Source organism: Ranitomeya imitator, chromosome 5 (genome assembly GCF_032444005.1).
Source record: "Ranitomeya imitator isolate aRanImi1 chromosome 5, aRanImi1.pri, whole genome shotgun sequence".
Classification (NCBI taxonomy): domain Eukaryota; kingdom Metazoa; phylum Chordata; class Amphibia; order Anura; family Dendrobatidae; genus Ranitomeya; species Ranitomeya imitator.
In genome coordinates, this window is record NC_091286.1 from 50,260,071 (window position 1) to 50,278,201 (window position 18,131).

At 44.8% G+C, this 18,131-nt stretch overlaps 2 protein-coding genes across 2 annotated transcripts in view; one reads left to right on the forward strand and one right to left on the reverse strand.

Moving 5' to 3' along the window:
- Positions 1-18,131, reverse strand: part of LHCGR (luteinizing hormone/choriogonadotropin receptor) — a 200,024-nt gene that overhangs the window by 124,841 nt on the left and 57,052 nt on the right. The window lies entirely within an intron of this gene.
- On the forward strand, positions 4,087-5,453 carry LOC138681284 (uncharacterized). Its single transcript, XM_069768656.1, has 2 exons — positions 4,087-4,122; positions 4,238-5,453. The coding sequence occupies exons 1-2, from the start codon at positions 4,109-4,111 to the stop codon at positions 5,424-5,426; spliced, it is 1,203 nt and encodes a 400-aa protein (XP_069624757.1). The 5' UTR covers positions 4,087-4,108; the 3' UTR covers positions 5,427-5,453.

Consider the following 18,131-nt stretch of genomic DNA (forward strand, 5'->3'; position numbering starts at 1 on the left):
TGCGGCGGGTGCTTCAGGAATTTCAGGCTGACAGGCCTGACCGCTGTCCAGTGGGGAAGCTGTTTGTTCCTGATAGATGCACAAGTAAGGTAATTTCTGAGGTTCATTGTTCTGTGTTGGCTGGTCATCCTGGGATTTTTTGTACCAGAGATTTGGTTGCTAGGTCCTTTTGGTGGCCTTCCTTGTCGCGCGATGTGCGTGCTTTTGTGCAGTCCTGTGAGACTTGCGCCCGGGCCAAGCCTTGCTGTTCCCGCGCTAGTGGGTTGCTTTTGCCTTTGCCGGTCCCTGAGAGGCCCTGGACGCATATTTCCATGGATTTTATTTCGGATCTTCCTGTTTCCCAGAAGATGTCTGTTATCTGGGTTGTTTGTGACCGGTTCTCTAAAATGGTCCATCTGGTACCTTTGCCTAAGTTGCCTTCCTCCTCGGATCTGGTTCCATTATTTTTTCAGCATGTGGTTCGTTTGCATGGCATTCCGGAGAATATTGTCTCTGACAGAGGTTCTCAGTTTGTCTCTAGATTTTGGCGGGCCTTTTGTGCTAGGATGGGCATTGATTTGTCTTTTTCTTTGGCGTTTCATCCTCAGACTAATGGCCAAACTGAGCGAACTAATCAGACCTTGGAGACCTATTTGAGATGCTTTGTGTCTGCTGATCAGGATGACTGGGTGGCTTTCTTGCCGTTGGCCAAGTTTGCCCTTAATAATCGGGCTAGTTCGGCTACTTTGGTTTCACCTTTCTTTTGTAATTTTGGTTTTCACCCTCGTTTTTCTTCTGGGCAGGTTGAGCCTTCTGATTGTCCTGGTGTTGATTCTGTGGTGGACAGGCTGCAGCAGATTTGGACTCATGTGGTGGACAATTTGACGTTGTCTCAGGAAAGGGCTCAACGTTTTGCTAACCGCCGTCAGTGTGTTGGTCCCCGGCTTCGTGTGGGGGATATGGTTTGGTTGTCTTCTCATCATGTTCCTATGAAGGTTTCCTCCCCTAAGTTTAAGCCTCGGTTAATTGGTCTTTATAAAATTTCTGAAATTATTAATCCGGTGTCTTTTCGTTTGGCTCTTCCAGCCTCTTTTGCCATTCATAATGTTTTCCATAGATCTTTGTTACGGAGATATGTGGTGCCCGTTGTTCCCTCGGTTGACCCTCCTGCCCCGGTGTTGGTTGAGGGGGAGTTGGAATATGAGGTTGAGAAGATTTTGGATTCTCGTTTTTCGAGGCGGAGGCTTCAGTATCTTGTCAAGTGGAAGGGGTATGGCCAGGAGGATAATTCTTGGGTTGTTGCCTCCGATGTCCATGCCGCCGATTTGGTTAGTGCTTTTCATTTGGCTCGTCCTGATCAGCCTGGGGGCTCTGGTGAGGGTTCGGTGACCCCTCCTCAAGGGGGGGGGTACTGTTGTGAATTCTGCTCCTGGGCTCCCTCCGGTGGTTGTAAGTGGCACTTTTGTGAGTTCTGCTCTTGGGCTCCCTCTTGTGGTTTCAAGTGGTATGGCTGCTCCTTGGAGTTAGCTGTGGTCAGCTGCCTCCACTTATCATCTCCTCTCTTGCCTATTTAAGCCTGGCTGTTCCTTCAGCTTGTAAATGGTTCCTGGTTGGATTCACATCTCTTTGGAGTTCCCTGTTATCCTGACCAGTTCTGCAAAGCTAAGTTTTTGCTTACTTTTTCTGTCCATAGTTTGTGGTCTTATCCATTCTGTGCTTTCTTTGTTTGTCCAGCATTATCAGTTTGAAGTATTTTCTGTCTTGCTGGAAGCTCTGGGAAGCAGAGTTACCCTCCACACCTTTAGTCAGGTGTGGAGATTTTTTGTAAACTCTGCGTGGATATTTGTAGTGTTTTATACTGACCGCACAGTATTCCATCCTGTCCTATCTATCAAGCTAGACTGGCCTCCTGTGCTCATCCTGGTTTCATTCTGTGTATGTCTTTTTCCTCTCCACTCACAGTCATTATTTGTGGGGGGCTAATCTATCCTTTGGGGATTTTCTCTGAGGCAAGATAATTTTCCTGCTACTGTCTTCAGGGATAGTTAGGTCTTAGGCTGTGACGAGATGCCTAGGGAGAGTTAGGAGCATTTCACGGCTACTTCTAGTGTTGTGTTGAGCTTAGGGTCTGCGGTCAGTACAGTTACCACTTCCCTCAGAGCTCGTTCCATGTTGCTCCTAGACCACCACATCATAACAGGATACTTAGGCTGCTTTCACACATCAGGTTTTTTGTTTCAGGCGAATTCCGGCTCTTCCGACAGAAAACGGAATAGAAAACCGGAGAAGCCGGATCCGGCATTTCCCCCATTGAATATTATTGGTGCCGGATGGCACCTGATAGCCCAGCGTTCCTTCCGGTTTGATGCCGGATCCGGCGTCAAGTCGATTCCGGCGTCTGGAAAAAACGTGTACTGTAACGTTTTTTGTCTCCGGCGAAAAAGCGGAATCCGGCCTTTCCGGCTTTTTACAACAATGCATGTCTATGGATGCCGGAAAGCGCCGGATCCGGAAAAAATCGGATCCGGCGGCCGTATCCGGCTTTTTACACTGAGCATGCTCAAAAAACTTTGATCAGCCCCCTGGACTATATATAAAGCAGGGCCATGAGGCCTTCAGCCATTTCCAGCCCAAAAGCAGAAGAGCCAACACCCTGCCAAGACGGAAGGAGCCAGAGAGCCTGCCACAGAGCTGAGAGCCTGCCACAGAGCTAGAGCCTGCCACAGAGCTGAGAGCCTGCCACAGAGCCGGGAGCCTTCCACAGAGCCGGGAGCCGAGAGACTTCCACAGAGCTGAGAGCCTGCCACAGAGCCGGGAGCCGGCCACAGAGCCGGGAGCCTTCCACAGAGCCAGGAGCCGAGAGACTTCCACAGAGCTGAGAGCATGCCACAGAGCCGGGAGCCGAGAGCCTGCCACAGAGCTGAGAGCCTGCCACAGAGCCGAGAGCCTGCCACAGAGCCGAGAGCCTGCCACAGAGCCGAGAGCCTGCCACAGAGCTGAGAGCCTGCCACAGAGCCGGGAGCCGAGAGCCTGCCACAGAGCTGAGAGCCTGCCACAGAGCTGAGAGCCTGCCACAGAGCTGAGAGCCTGCCACAGAGCTGAGAGCCGAGAGACTTCCACAGAGCTGAGAGCCATGTCTCCGGGAAGGCCTCCTCCTCCTCGCCGTCCACGCACAGAGGTTAGTATGAACCAAAGGTGTGTGTGTGTGTGTGTGTGTGTATCATCTATTCTTTTATGTTTCATCGTAGGAAGCTGATGAGGCTGAGTTGCCCGGAGAAGAGATGGTCCCCGAAGATGAGGGAAGGGGTGGAGAAACCCACGGAGAGGGCTCACAATTGGTATGTATCTGTGATGTATTGCGGAAACACACCCTACACTACACACAAAACATAACACTAGATGCTTACAACAAAATACATAGAAACTGATACTTTCAAACCACACACAACAAATACAAAACATATATATCACATGGCACACAACACATAGAATGGCTACCAACAACCCCATAATTTTTTATTTTTGTATTCTAGAGTTCTGAATCTGGTGCCCAAGCAATAGGTCCTTCCAGTGGCTCCCGGGGTCGTCGGCGACATTCACGTGGCGGCCGTCGTCATGTAGGTTTTTTGTTATTTTTTGGGTGCAGGTTAGCAATGTTTCAAATTTGGTGTTAATTTTTTCCCCCTTTTCAAACAGGTTTCACAGCGTGCTCCAGATTCGGACGGTGAGGAGGTCGGCCTTGATATTGACCTCCTCATCGATCTTGTCAGAGACAGGGAGCCGTTGTGGAATATGGGTGACCGCCGCCATGCTGATCTCTCAGTGACCCGTCGACTCTGGGAGCAAATCTGCTGTGAACTGATTCCGAGGTGGGAGGACCTAGATGTTCAGGCCCAGATTCAAGAACGTAAGTATCCTCAGTTCAGTTTTGGTGATGCATTCTAAAATGCTGTTTCTAACCAAGTTGTCTTTCTCCTATTTTAACAGGTGAGCGGATTGTGAAAAGGTGGCGGTCGATCAGGGATCGCTTTAAGAAGGAGTTCAATAAAGAGATGCAGGCCCGGAGTGGATCTGGAGGACGCAGGAGCACGTACAAATAGCAAGGGCCCTGTCGTTCCTCAGGTCAACGATGGTCACCCGAAGGTAAATATTACCCACCACATGCACTAATGTTTTACATGTCTAACCTCTTTTGCTCTTTCAGCCAGGGCCATGCAATGACAGTATATTAATTGTTTGTTTCTCTCTTTTTCCACAGAACCGTTGGGAGCACTCTGGAGCCTGCAGCACAATTGAACACTTCTGGGGCGATCCCTCAAGAGGCCGCCACCGAGGGACACTTTGACAGTGAGGAACCCTCTGCACCTTCCCACTCTGCACCTTCCCACTCTGCACCTTCCCACTCTGCACCTTTCCACTCTGCACCTTCCCACTCTACCGATCCCTCTTTCCCATCCACGAGCACTGGAGCATCCTGGCCGGTTCCATTGCATGTAGCTGCTGGTGAGAACATAGCGTTTCCTGTACCCCACCCTTCTGCTGCAGCCACCTCTAGTACACCTGTAGCATCGGGGCGGTTTCGCCAGAGGGGTCAGATACATAGTTATGCTCCCGAGTTCTTGCACCTGAACGCATCGTTCCAGAACTGTCTGAAAGTTTTGTCCGAGCAAATGGCTGCAGGATTCAATTTCATAAATAAAAGTATGCTCGAGATGCATACACTTCTGGTAACGATGCGTTCAGAGGCAAAACAGTCCCCGAACAACACTTTTTTTCAGTCGGTGCTTGAGCAAATGGAGACGCTATCTACTTCTCAGCAGATGCAAGTAATGGAATCCTGCCAGTCTACTCTAGCGCTAATTGCCTCTAGAGCAGATAGTTCTTCCAACCATCCTCCAACTTGCCCCCCTTCCTCCACTGTCCACCACTACAGCCAGTACCATCCTCCTGACCCGTATCGCCAAACAGACATTGCCCCATCACGCCCAACTCGCCATCATCCACATCGTGCCCCGTCCCACCAGCCACACCACCAGCCCCGTGCCCCTTCCCACCATCCACACTATCAGCATCCCTCCCGTGCCACTTCACACCCATATGATGATCCAGACCCATACAACTTCCCATCTACTTCATCCTCACCTCCTCTCCCTGCCCACTTCCAACAGACTGTATCACCCTCTTCCCAAACATCTTCTACACACATCACTCATTCTGCCACCCAGTCCTCCCAAAACATTTCGTACACCCCTCCACCCTACCAAATTTCTAACCCCAATCCCACTTTCTTGTCCACCCGCTCAATAGCTTTCTCCACTCCTTCACCCTTAACCGGTGAACATTCTCCACCACCATCACATTCCTCTCTCCACACTCCCACTGTCGAAGTGTCCCTATCAGACAGTGCCTCCGATAGTATCTCCACCCCGACGTATGAAAACATTTAGTACCCCATTTTTTTGTGTGTTACATTGTTAATAAAAGTTTTTGATTGAAAAATCTCTTGTATTTATTCATTAGGAACAAATAACACTTTTGTAAAAAAAAGGTTTATTGGTAACAGTAGAACTTTGGGTATGCACATCTTGATTTAAAAATAAACTCAAACAGGTACCCAACATGGTTAAAAGGTAAACCCAAACAGGTACGCAACATGAGGGTAAAAACCAAACTGGTATACAACATGGGTAAGGTAAAAACAACAGGTACGCAACATGGGTAAAGGTTAAAGTTATTACTAGGTATACACAAAGTGTTTAAACTATATCATCCTGCCAGTGTATTCTTCCTTGGGGTGAAATAAAATATTCTGCAAAGTGATCCCGTATTCTGGACACTGTGGCAGAACTTCTGTATGTATGGATGCTGTAATCCATCAAGGTGGTTTCAGCAGAATGGTCCTCAATGGAAAGCTGTTCCTTGGATATAACATAATTGTGGAGGACAACACACGCTTTCACCACCTCATCCACAGTGTTTGTGTTTAAGTTTATGGATGTCAAGAGAACTCTCCATTTGGCGGTTAGGATCCCAAACGCACACTCCACCATTCTCCTTGCACGTGTGAGTCTGTAGTTGAAAATTTTTTTGGTATTGGTTAAACCACGGCTGGAGTAGGGTTTCAAAAGATGCTCTGAAAGCTGAAAAGCTTCATCCCCAACACATACAAATGGCATTGGTGGATCGGAAGTTTGAGGCAGTGGTCTTGGGGGGGGGAAATTGAAAGGTTTTTCCATATTAATGCCGCCCCATAGAAGACAGTTTGAAAACTTGCGAATCATTAGAACGACCATACGCCCCAATGTCCACCGCTACAAATTTGTAATCCGCATCGGCGATGGCCATCAGCACGATGGAAAAGTACTTCTTGTAGTTGAAATACTGAGATCCAGAACCAGCCGGTTTCACGATACGGATGTGTTTCCCGTCCACCGCACCCAAGCAATTGGGAAACTGGCACACTTCCAGGAATCTGTCAGCTACTTCCAACCATGTCTGCATTGTGGGATGTGGAATGTATTCTTCATGCAAACAGTCCCACAGTGCACGGCAAGTGTGCCTCACTATTCCTGATATTGTGGAAATGCCCAGTCTGAATTGAAAATGTAGGGAAGACAGGGATTCACCGGTTGCTAGGAATCTGTGAAGAAAAGGAAGGAAGAAATTACTACAAATTCAAAATATCAAATAAAGAGTCCACAACAAAAGTTGATGCAAAAAGAATGCTTACCGAAGAGTCACCATCAGACGCTCAGCTGGGGTAATGGAGAATCGGCAATAGGTATCACTCCTTCTTATCAGATGTTGAACCCGCTCCACCAATATATCAAAGTTCTCCGCTTTCATCCGAACATAGCAGAAAAACTTTTCAGGGTCACCTCGAAGCTCCATATACAACGTTGAAAAGAGTCCCCGGGTCATTCTCTGTGCCGTGATGGGGTGGATCCACAAACGGCGTCGTCGCAGACGCATGACACGCTGTCTCTCTTCCTCTTTCTCAATCACAATAGCTTTTAATCGATTCGCCTCTGTGATGAAATCCACGTTGTTCTGCAGAATCTTTGCAATAATGCCCTCCATCTTGCTCTGTAGCTTGCTCCTCTCCAACCCGTCACAGATGTTAAGAACACTGTATATATAGTTTTCAGCCGGCCAATCACCTTTTTAGCCTTTCAGGGGGCGTTTTTTAAAGCCGGATCCGTAAAAAACCGGAAAGAAAAACGGACGAAACGGATGCGACCGGACGAGCCGGATCAGGTTTTTTGCCGGATCCGGCTCGTCCGGTTGCATCCGGTTTCTTTAAAAAAAAACGGATCCGGTGATGTGGCGCGACGCCGCATCCGGCATCCGGCAAAAAACCTGATGTGTGAAAGCAGCCTAAGACAGGCTCTTTTAGAAAAGCACTCCCATAAAACTTTTGATCCTATATTGCAGTCATCATATTAAATAGCATGGTGTTCTTACAATTGCTCATTTTGCCTTTCTACAAAGTTAATACTTCTCTTTTCCATTAGGTCTATGAGATCACATGATTAAAAACTTACTAGCTAAATCCTTCTAAGCTCTATGCAGAAAAAGTAAGTCTCTTTTCCTGGCAGGAGTCATCATTAGAACTACAATTCTGCTAACTACAATGTTTGTGGTAGAGGGGAAGAGCGGCGCACCTGGGGGAGAAATTGAAGAGAGGAATGACTTATATAAGGAAGAGAGAATTCTTTCGTTTACATAGGTCAGAAAAGAAAAAAGAGAGGAATTAACTGGGTAGAAAGACAAATGAGTAATTGCAAGCACACTGTGCTTTATAATATGATGACTGCAATAAGAGGATAAAAACTTTGATGGGTGTGATTCTTTAATGAATTTAATGTCTTTTAACCATGCTATGTAACCCTATGTATTTCTTTGGTGGTATCTTTGCAAAAGCCCTGTTTGGAACAATCGATAGATATAAAACATAAATTATGTTCAATGGTTGCTAATTTTGCATTTTAAACCATGATCCTTCATAGTATGGGACATTTTTACGTGGTATAGCACTTGTTTGTTGGTATAGTACTGTTCTTCTCTCCGGCTAAAGTTTGAATATTATTTTAAGAATTTAGACTATTTTCTAGTTTCTACTTTTTTCATACGGATTTATGTGTCGTGGTCAGAGTAAGTTCAGGGAATTCACTAATATGTCTCCATTCTTTGGGAACAGCTGTTCCTCATACTCAGCAAGGCCAGACATTTAACCCCTTAAGCCCCGAGGGTGGTTTGCACGTTAATGACCGGGCCAATTTTTACAATTCTGACCACTGTCCCTTTATGAGGTTATAACTCTGGAACGCTTCAACGGATCTTGGCGATTCTGACATTGTTTTCTCGTGACATATTGTACTTCATTTTAGTAGTAACATTTATTCGATATAACTTGCGTTTATTTGTGAAAAAAACGGAAATTTGGCGAAAATTTTGAAAATTTCGCAATTTTCCAACTTTAAATTTTTATGCCCTTAAATCACAGAGATATGTCACGCAAAATACTTAATAAGTAACATTTCCCACATGTCTCCTTTACATCAGCACAATTTTGGAACCAAAATTTTTTTTTGTTAGGGAGTTATAAGGGTTCAAAGTTGACCAGCAATTTCTCATTTTTACAACACCATTTTTTTTTAGGGACCACATCTCATTTGATGTCATTTTGAGGGGTCTATATGATAGAAAATACCCAAGTGTGACACCATTCTAAAAACTGCACCCCTCAAGGTGCTCAAAACCACATTCAAGAAGTTTATTAACCCTTCAGGGGTTTCACAGGAATTTTTGGAATGTTTAAATAAAAATGAATATTTAACTTTTTTTCACACAAAATTTATTTCAGCTCCAATTTGTTTTATTTTACCAAGGGTAACAGGATAAAATGGATGCCAAACATTGTTGTACAATCTGTACTGAGTACGCTGATACCCCATATGTGGGGGTAAACCACTGTTTGGGCGCATGGCAGAGCTCGGAAGGGAAGGAGCGCCATTTGACTTTTAAATGCAAAATTGACAGGAATTGAGATGGGACACCATGTTGCGTTTGGAGAGCCACTGATGTGCCTAAACATTGAAACCCCCCACAAGTGACACCATTTTGGAAAGTAGACACCCTAAGGAACTTATCTAGATGTGTGGTGACCACTTTGACCCACCAATTGCTTCACAGAAGTTTATAATGCAGAGCAGTAAAAATAAAAAATCATATTTTTTCACAAAAATGATCTTTTCGCCCCCAATTTTTTATTTTCCCAAGAGTAAGAGAAGAAATTGAACCTCAAAAATTGTTGGCCAATTTGTCCTGAGTACGCTGATACCCCGTATATGGGTGTAAACCATTGTTTGGGCGTATGGCAGAGCTCGGAAGGGAAGGAGCGCCATTTTACTTTTCAATGCAAAATTGACTGGAATTGAGATGGGATGCCATGTTGCGTTTGGAGAGCCCCTGATGTGCCTAAACATTGAAATCCCCACAAGTGACACCATTTTGGAAAGTAGACCCCTTAAGGAACTTATCTAGAGGTGTGGTGAGCACTTTGACCCAACAAGTGCTTCACAGAAGTTTATAATGCAGAGCCGTAAAAATAAAAAATCATATTTTTTCACAAAAATAATCTTTTCGCCACCAATTTTTTATTTTCCCAAGGGTAAGAGAAGAAATTAGACCACAAAAGTTGTTGTGCAATTTGTCCTGAGTGCGACGATACCCCATATGTGGGGGTAAACCACTGTTTGGGCGCATGGCAGAGCTCGGAAGGAAAGGAGCGCCATTTGACTTTTCAATGCAAAATTGACTGGAATTGAGATGGGACGCCATGTTGCGTTTGGAGAGCCCCTGATGTGCCTAAACATTGGAACCCCTCACAAGTGACACCATTTTGAAAAGTAGACCCCTTAAGGAACTTATCTAGATGTGTGGTGAGCACTTTGACCCAACAAGTGCTTCACAGAAGTTTATAATGCAGAGCCGTAAAAATAAATAATCTTATTTTTTCACAAAAATGATCTTTTCGCCCCCAATTTTTTATTTTCCCAAGGGTAAGAGAAGAAATTAGACCACAAAAGTTGTTGTGCAATTTGTCCTGAGTGCGACGATACCCCATATGTGGGGGTAAACCACTTTTTGGGTGCATAGCAGAGCTCGGAAGGGAAGGAGCGCCATTTGACTTTTCAATGCAAAATTGACTGGAATTAAGATGGGACGCCATGTTGGTTTGGAGAGCCCCTGATGTGCCTAAACATTAAAAACCCCCACAAGTGACACCATTTTGGAAACTAGACCCTCTAAGGAACTTATCTAGATGTGTTTTGAGAGCTTTGAACCCCCAAGTGTTTCACTACAGTTTATAACGCAGAGCCGTTAAAATAAATTTATTTTTTTTTCGCAAAAATTTTTTAGCCCCCAGTTTTGTATTTTCACAAGGGTAACATAATAAATTGGACCCCAAAAGTTGTTGTCCAATTTGTCCTGAGTACGCTGATACCCCATATGTGGGGGGGAACCACTGTTTGGGCGCATGGCAGAGCTCGGAAGGGAAGGAGCGCCATTTGGAATGCAGACTTAGATGGATTGGTCTGCAGGAGTCACGTTGCATTTGCAGAGCCCCTGATGTACCCAAACAGTACAAACCCCCCACAAGTGACCCCATATTAGAAACTAGACCTCCCATGGAACTTATCTAGATGTGTTGTGAGAACTTTGAACCCCTAAGTGTTTCACTACAGTTTATAACGCAGACCCGTGAAAATAAAAATTCTTTTTTTTTTCACAAAAATGATTTTTTAGCCCCCAGCTTTGTATTTTTACAAGGGTAACAGAATAAATTGGACCCCAAAAGTTGTTGTTCAATTTGTCCTGAGTACGCTGATACCCCATATGTGGGGGGGAACCACTGTTTGGGCTCATGGCAGAGCTCGGAAGGGAAGGAGCGCCATTTGGAATGCAGACTTAGATGGATTGGTCTGCAGGCGTCACGTTGCATTTGCAGAGCCCCTGATGTACCCAAACAGTAGAAACCACCCACAAGTGACCCCATATTGGAAACTAGACCTCCCATGGAACTTATCTAGATGTGTTGTGAAAACTTTGAACCCCCAAGTGTTTCACTACAGTTTACAACGCAGAGCCGTGAAAATAAAAATCCTTTTTTTTCCCACAAAAATGATTTTTAGCCCCCCAAATTTTTATTTTCCCAAGGATAACAAGAGAACTTGGACCCAAAAAGTTGTTGTCCAATTTGTCTCGAGTACGCTGATACCCCATATGTTGGGGTAAACCCCTGTTTGGGCGCACGGGAGAGCTCGGAAGTGAAGGAGCACTGTTTTACTTTTTCAATGCAGAATTGGCTGGAATTGAGATCGGACGCCATGTCGCGTTTGGAGAGCCCCTGATGTGTCTAAACAGTGGAAACCCCCCAATTATAAATGAAACCCTAATCCAAACGCACCACTAACCCTAATCCCAACTGTAACCCTAACCACACACCTAACCCAGACACACCCCTAATTCTAATCCCAACCCTAATCCCAACCGTAAATGTAATCCAAACCCTAACCCTAGCCCCAACCCTAGCCCTAACCCTAACCGGAAAATGGAAATAAATACATTTTTTTTAATTTTATTATTTTTCCCTAAGGCTAGGTTCACATTGCGTTAGGGAAATCCGTTTAGCACTAGCGGATTGCGCTAACGCAATGTCTTTTTAGGTGTCGTGTTTAGTGGTCGCGTTAACGTCCCCGCTCTGGAAGATCGGGGATCGGACCTCGGGCGCGCCGCGGACGCTGCAAGCAGCGTCTGAGGCGCGCCACAAAAGAATGGCACCTTGCTAGCGCGAGCCGAAAATGGCACGCTCTAGCGATGCGCTACACCTGAAAATCACATTGCTGTCAATGGTTGTGCTAACGGACCCGTTGCACGGCGTTAATTGTGACATTTTCGCCGTGCAACGCTGTCCGTTAGCGTTAACCCATTAACGCAATGTGAACCTAGCCTAACTAAGGGGGTGATGAAGGGGGGTTTGATTTACTTTTATAGCGAGTTTTTTAGCGGATTTTTATGATTGGCAGCCGTCACACACTAAAAGACGCTTTTTATAGCAAAAAAGTTTTTGCGTCTCCACATTTTGAGACCTATAATTTTTCCATATTTTGGTCCACAGAGTCATGTGAGGTCTTGTTTTTTGCGGGACGAGTTGACGTTTTTATCGGTTACATTTTCGGACACGTGACAGTTTTTGATCGCTTTTTATTCCGATTTTTTTGTGAGGCAGAATGACCAAAAACCAGCTATTCATGAATTTCTTTTGGGGGAGGCGTTTATACCGTTCCGCGTTTGGTAAAATTGATGAAGCAGTTTTATTCTTCGGGTCAGTACGATTACAGCGACACCTCATTTATATCATTTTTTTTATGTTTTGGCGCTTTTATACGATAAAAGCTATTTTATAGAAAAAATAATTATTTTGGCATCGCTTTATTCAGAGGACTATAACTTTTTTATTTTTTTGGTTATGATGCTATATGGCGGCTCGTTTTTTGCGGGACAAGATGACGTTTTCAGAGGTAACATGGTTATTTATATCCGTCTTTTTGATCGCGTGTTATTCCACTCTTTGTTCAGCGTTATGATAATAAAGCGTTGTTTTTTGGCTCGTTTTTTTTTTTTTTTTCTTACGGTGTTCACTGAAGGGGTTAACTAGTGGGCCAGTTTTATAGGTCGGGTCGTTACGGACGCGGCGATACTAAATATGTGTACTTTTATTGTTTTTTTTTATGTAAAGAAATGTATTTATGGGAATAATATTTTTTTTTTCTGCTTTATTTAGGAATTTTTTTTTTATTTTTTTTTTTACAAGTGTGGAAATTTTTTTTTTTACTTTTTCACTTTGTCCCAGGGGGGGACATCACAGATCACCGATCTGACAGTGTTTACAGCACTCTGTCAGATCGGTGATCTGACATACAGCCGGGCAGGATTAGAGCTGCAGCTGCAGCCTGATCCTGACCCGGAAGTGCTCCCTGCAGGACCCGGATGCAGCCCGGCGGCCATTTTGGATCCGGGGACTGCAGGGAGAAGACGCTCGGTACACGGTGAGCACATCACCGTGTACCGATCGTCTCAGGGAAGCCCGCAGGGAGCCCCCTCCCTGCGCGATGCTTCCCTGCACCGCCGGCACACCGCGATCATCTTTGATCGCGGTGTGCCGGGGGTTAATGTGCCGGGAGCGGTCCGTGACCGCTCCTGGCACATAGTGCCGGATGTCAGCTGCGATAGGCAGCTGACACCCGGCCGCGATCGGCCGCGCTCCCCCCGTGAGCGCGGCCGATCGCATATGACGTACTATCCCGTCCATGGGAATTAAGTCCCAGGTCACCTGGACGGGATAGTACGTCATATGGGATTAAGGGGTTAAAGTTAACAGAAATAATATAAGTAAAATAATCCCATTAAATAATTTTCAGCCAGATACCATCAGTATGGGAATAAAAAGGATCATTTTACAAACTGTCAATGATGGAGAGCTTTATGGGTGGAGAGAATTAACATGTGAAAACAATATTTTTCCTCTCTGGATTATCAGCTTCTAATCTTCTGTACATTTCTCTGTTAATACAAGGGTGAAGAAAAAGTGATGCAAAGCCTACAATCAGCTGGAAAGTTTTTAGATGTACTTAGTGTTAGCAGACTGAATATACAGAAAAGAAAAAAAGAAAAAAAACCCTTTGTCATGATTAGAGATGAGCAAACTTATTCAGCAAACGTTCGCTATTCTCAAATTCGGCATGAACGTAGCTCATTTGGATTTGTGTTCAGGTTCCCGAGCATTTTTCCTAAAGTTGTCAAATTTTGGTAAATGACCGAGTTCACTAAGGGGTCTTTCAAACATCAGTGTTTCCAGTAGCAGCACTGGCCGCAAATCGTCCCACACACATGCACACTGTTGACATCCTTGTGTCATCAGTGTGACACGTACCTGTGCCTGGGAATCAGAGGTACTGTTCACACTGTTACCTTTTCCCGGGTGCTGAAGTGAAGACAACTCATGTCACGTTCCCCTGCTGGCACTGCGATCAGAACTAGAAGGAGACAATGTTGAGAACTGTATTCAACTATTAACAGCAAGAGCAGGCGGCAGCTGATGGGATCTGATAGTGACAGATCTGATAATGATGACTTAACCTAAGTAAAGGTCATTAATATCAGTTTAGTGGAAAACCCATTCAGCCCTGTTATGATTTGCAGGATTTCTCAGAGACTGAATGTTTCAGAATGATGCAGTAGATCAGCAGAGCAGGGTATGTCGATAGGCACTTGGAATATTTATCTTTTGAGGTGTGCTCATGTTCAAGAGAAATAAACCTTGTTTTTTTATTCCTGAGCGGGCAACCCAGCATTCACACAGACTGTAATGTAAGCTGTTCTGTTTTCCAATACTGCCAGAAGGGCCATGTTTGTTTTACCTAATTTTGGTCTTGATTATGCAGTACAGTTTTAATAAACTAATTGGAACACATAGAGGATGGTTTCAGAATAAATATTTTTAGAATTTAAGGCTGCCGTCACACTATCAGTATTTGCTCAGTATTTTACATCAGTATTTGTAAGCCAAAACCAGGAGAGGAACAATTAAAGGAAAAGTATAATAGAAACATATGCACCACTTCTGCATTTATCACCCACTCCTGGTTTTGGCTTACAAATACTGATGTAAAATACTGACCAAATACTGCTAGTGTGACGGCAGTCTAAGGCCTAGTAAAAATTTAAAGAAGGGATTGCAGTACACCCAAGAAGACACACAAAGGAGGGCATCAGAATACATTTTTATTTCATTTTCAAATGATTGTACAAGATACAGGATTTGTCAATGAATTCATGGAAAGAAAATATCATGTTGTTGACTGTGGAAGATATTTATGTGACAAGAAAGAACACTCATTTCCATCAAATGACACTGACATGAGACAACGAGAAATAAAACAAGATGGGAAAAAACAAGCACTTCACTTGAATGAAACTAAAGCTGTTGACGTTCTGAGTGAAGATTACGTGGAAGGTGAAGCTCCTACCAACACTGCTGTAGTAAAAATTTAATGAACACCCCAAAACAACGATGGGATGGAGAAGACCGCATTCACTGTAACAACTGAAGAGGAGAGGGTCACGGGAGTTCAGTTGAAGAAAGTGACTGGCAGGGCGTCAGCGGATCGGCCCCAGAAGAGGAGGACCTACATGCACAGTGGGACGCCTACACTGCTAAAGCCTAAGCACTTAGTGCAAAGTCTAGCAACAATTTGAAGGAGGAATTGTAATACACCCCGAAAGACATATAGAAGAGGGCCTCAGAAAATTTTTTTGACAATTTTTAAAAGAGTTGGACACCTAGACCCACTCTCGCAGCTGGCACAATTTGCTCTGGCCCACGGCCATTGTCTCTGCGGGCACCACCATCAGCAGGATGTCCACTTCCCCTTCCCTTACCACACGCATTGCACATTTTAAATTAGCTAGATAATAAATGCCTGCAAAACTTTATGGTATTATTTGGGAAAATAAAATATGTAGCCCTGAAAAGGACTTTTGTTTTAAAGGGAACCTGTCAGCAGTTTTAGCCGATATAAGTTATGGCTATCAACTTACAGGGCTGATATAGAGCATTCTAAAATGCTGTATATCTGCCCCCAACCCGACCTGCATGAGAAGAAAAATAACTTTTTATATACTCACCTATGGGACGATCCAGTCCGATGGGTGTCGCTGGTCTTGGTCCGGCGCCTCCCATCTTTTTGTGATGCCATCCTCCTGCTTGTTTCTTGTGGATAACGAGACCCTTCATCATCCACACAGGCTCCCCGGCATCGAACTCCTGCGCACATGTACTTCTCTACCCTGTTGACGGTAGAACAAAGTATAGCAGTGCGTAGGTGCCGGGGCTCTTTGACCTTTTCCAGCACCTGCGCACAGCAGTACTGTGCTCTGCCATCAACAGGGCAGAGAAGTACACCTGCGCAGGAGAGCAATGTCAGGGAGCCTGTGTGTATGATGTAGGGTCATATCATCCACAAGAAGCAAGGAGGAGGGCGGTGATCATAAGAAGATGGGAGGCACCAGATCAAGGCCACCGACACCCATCGGACTGGACCGCCCCGCAGGTGAGTATAATAAAACTTATTTTTCAGTTCTTCCAGCATTATAGAATGCTGTATACTGTATAAGCCCTGAAAGGTAGTGGCTGTATCTTATATTGGCCAAAGCTGCTGACAGGTTCCCTTTAAGCTTGAGGCAGCAGGAAACATATTGAATTAAGTCAATAAATCCTGCATATATGCCTCTAGTACTGTACTATACCTCCTCAAGAAACTCTACCTGCAATTAATGCAGGTAACAGTTGTGTTACTATATTACTAGGGAAAAGAATAGATATAGACCTAATAAGGACTTTTGGATTTAGCTTGCAGCAGCATGGACTGTAAGGCAATAAACCCTGCCTATATGCCTCGAATGCTAAATTATCTCTTCTCCAGCAACTAGATAATAGCAACTGTAATAATTATATTGTAGGGCATCATATACACCCTGGAAAAATTAAGAGCAAGGGTCGAATCATGGCCCTGAAGATATGGTGGAAGAGGAGGATGCAAAAAATTAGAAAACAAGAACTGTATACCTTGTTTGGGTAGAAAGGGGTTTATGTATATACACCATAAAAAAGGAATATTTTAGTTGACTTTATGTTCTGCTGTTGTCATCCAGTGGGGTTGAGAAGTCTGGGGAAATCCAGGCCTTGTTCATTTTGTTGAAAAGTCAGCCTGTCATCATTTTCAGTTGGCAAGCAGATGCGCCTATCAGTTATTATTCCCTGGTGGCACTAAAAACCCACTCACACAAAATGCTAGGGCAGGGCAGGCCAGCACCTCCAAAGAGTAGAGGGCCAATTCATGCCACGTGTCCAGCTTGGATACTCAATAATTGTATGGCACAAAGGAATGATGGTAGATGCTGGTAGGGCCAGCTAGGGGGCCAGCTAGGTACTCCTTCACCATCTTCCAAAAATTTTCCCTCCTTGTCAGACTGCCCAGCGCATCAAGGCCTGTGCGCTGGGAAGGTCTAATGAAACTGTCCCAGACCTTTGATAGTGTTCACCTGTCTCTTTTAGAACTTCTGTTTGTCTCCCTTGTCTCTACTCCTTGGTTTTCCAAAGAACTCTGACCTCTGCTGCAAGCATTGTGAGATGGGAATTTTTTGACAAATTGTTCAGCCTTCTGGTATTGCACCATTTTTATAGCACTCTCCGCTGCAGAAAGGAGATGGAAAGTTCTCCCTGTAGTGTGGGTCGAGAAGTGTGAGCAACCAGTAATCAGCATTGTCCAAAATGCGTATTACGTGAGGGTCACAGGAAAGTCTGCCAGACTCCCACCAGACAAGACTTCCCTGTCCCCACCAGGAGGATGACTCTGCATCTCCTCCTCTTCAGGACATCCACATCAAATAGATGAGTAGCTGGTGTTAGTAGTACCCTCTGTAGCGCAGGCAACCATCTCCTGTTCTCCTCCTACTCAGTCTCCTTCTCTTCATTATCACCCTATCTAAGTTGAGAAGATGAGATGAGGCTGGGCTGGGGAGTATCACCCGGTGTATTTTCTTCTACCATCTCCATCTGGTCCGACTGCAAAGCTTTCTCTTTAATTGTGAGCAGTGAGCATTTGAGTTGACAAAGGAGCTGGATGGTTACACTGATTATGGCATCATTGTCACTCACCATCTTGGTTGATTCCATAAAGTTTTGGAGAACTGCACAGATGTAAGACATCCATTCTCACTCATCGATTCTTATGTGCAGAGGCTAACCGGAATACCCATGGACATGTTGTAACTGGTATTAAACTACTGGCCTCTGCTGCTCACAAAGCCTTGTCAACATATGTAATGTTGAGTTCCAGTGTGTGGTCAGGTCACAAACCATTGGATGAAGTGGCACTTGCAAGTGCTGCTGTAACACTGGCAGACCAGTAGCAGCTGTAACTCATTTGTGGAAATGGGTGCACACACAGCATATCTTCACAATTAGCCTAGGCAAATCTGGATAGGTTTTCAGAAAGTGCTGAACCATTAAATTGAGCATGTGG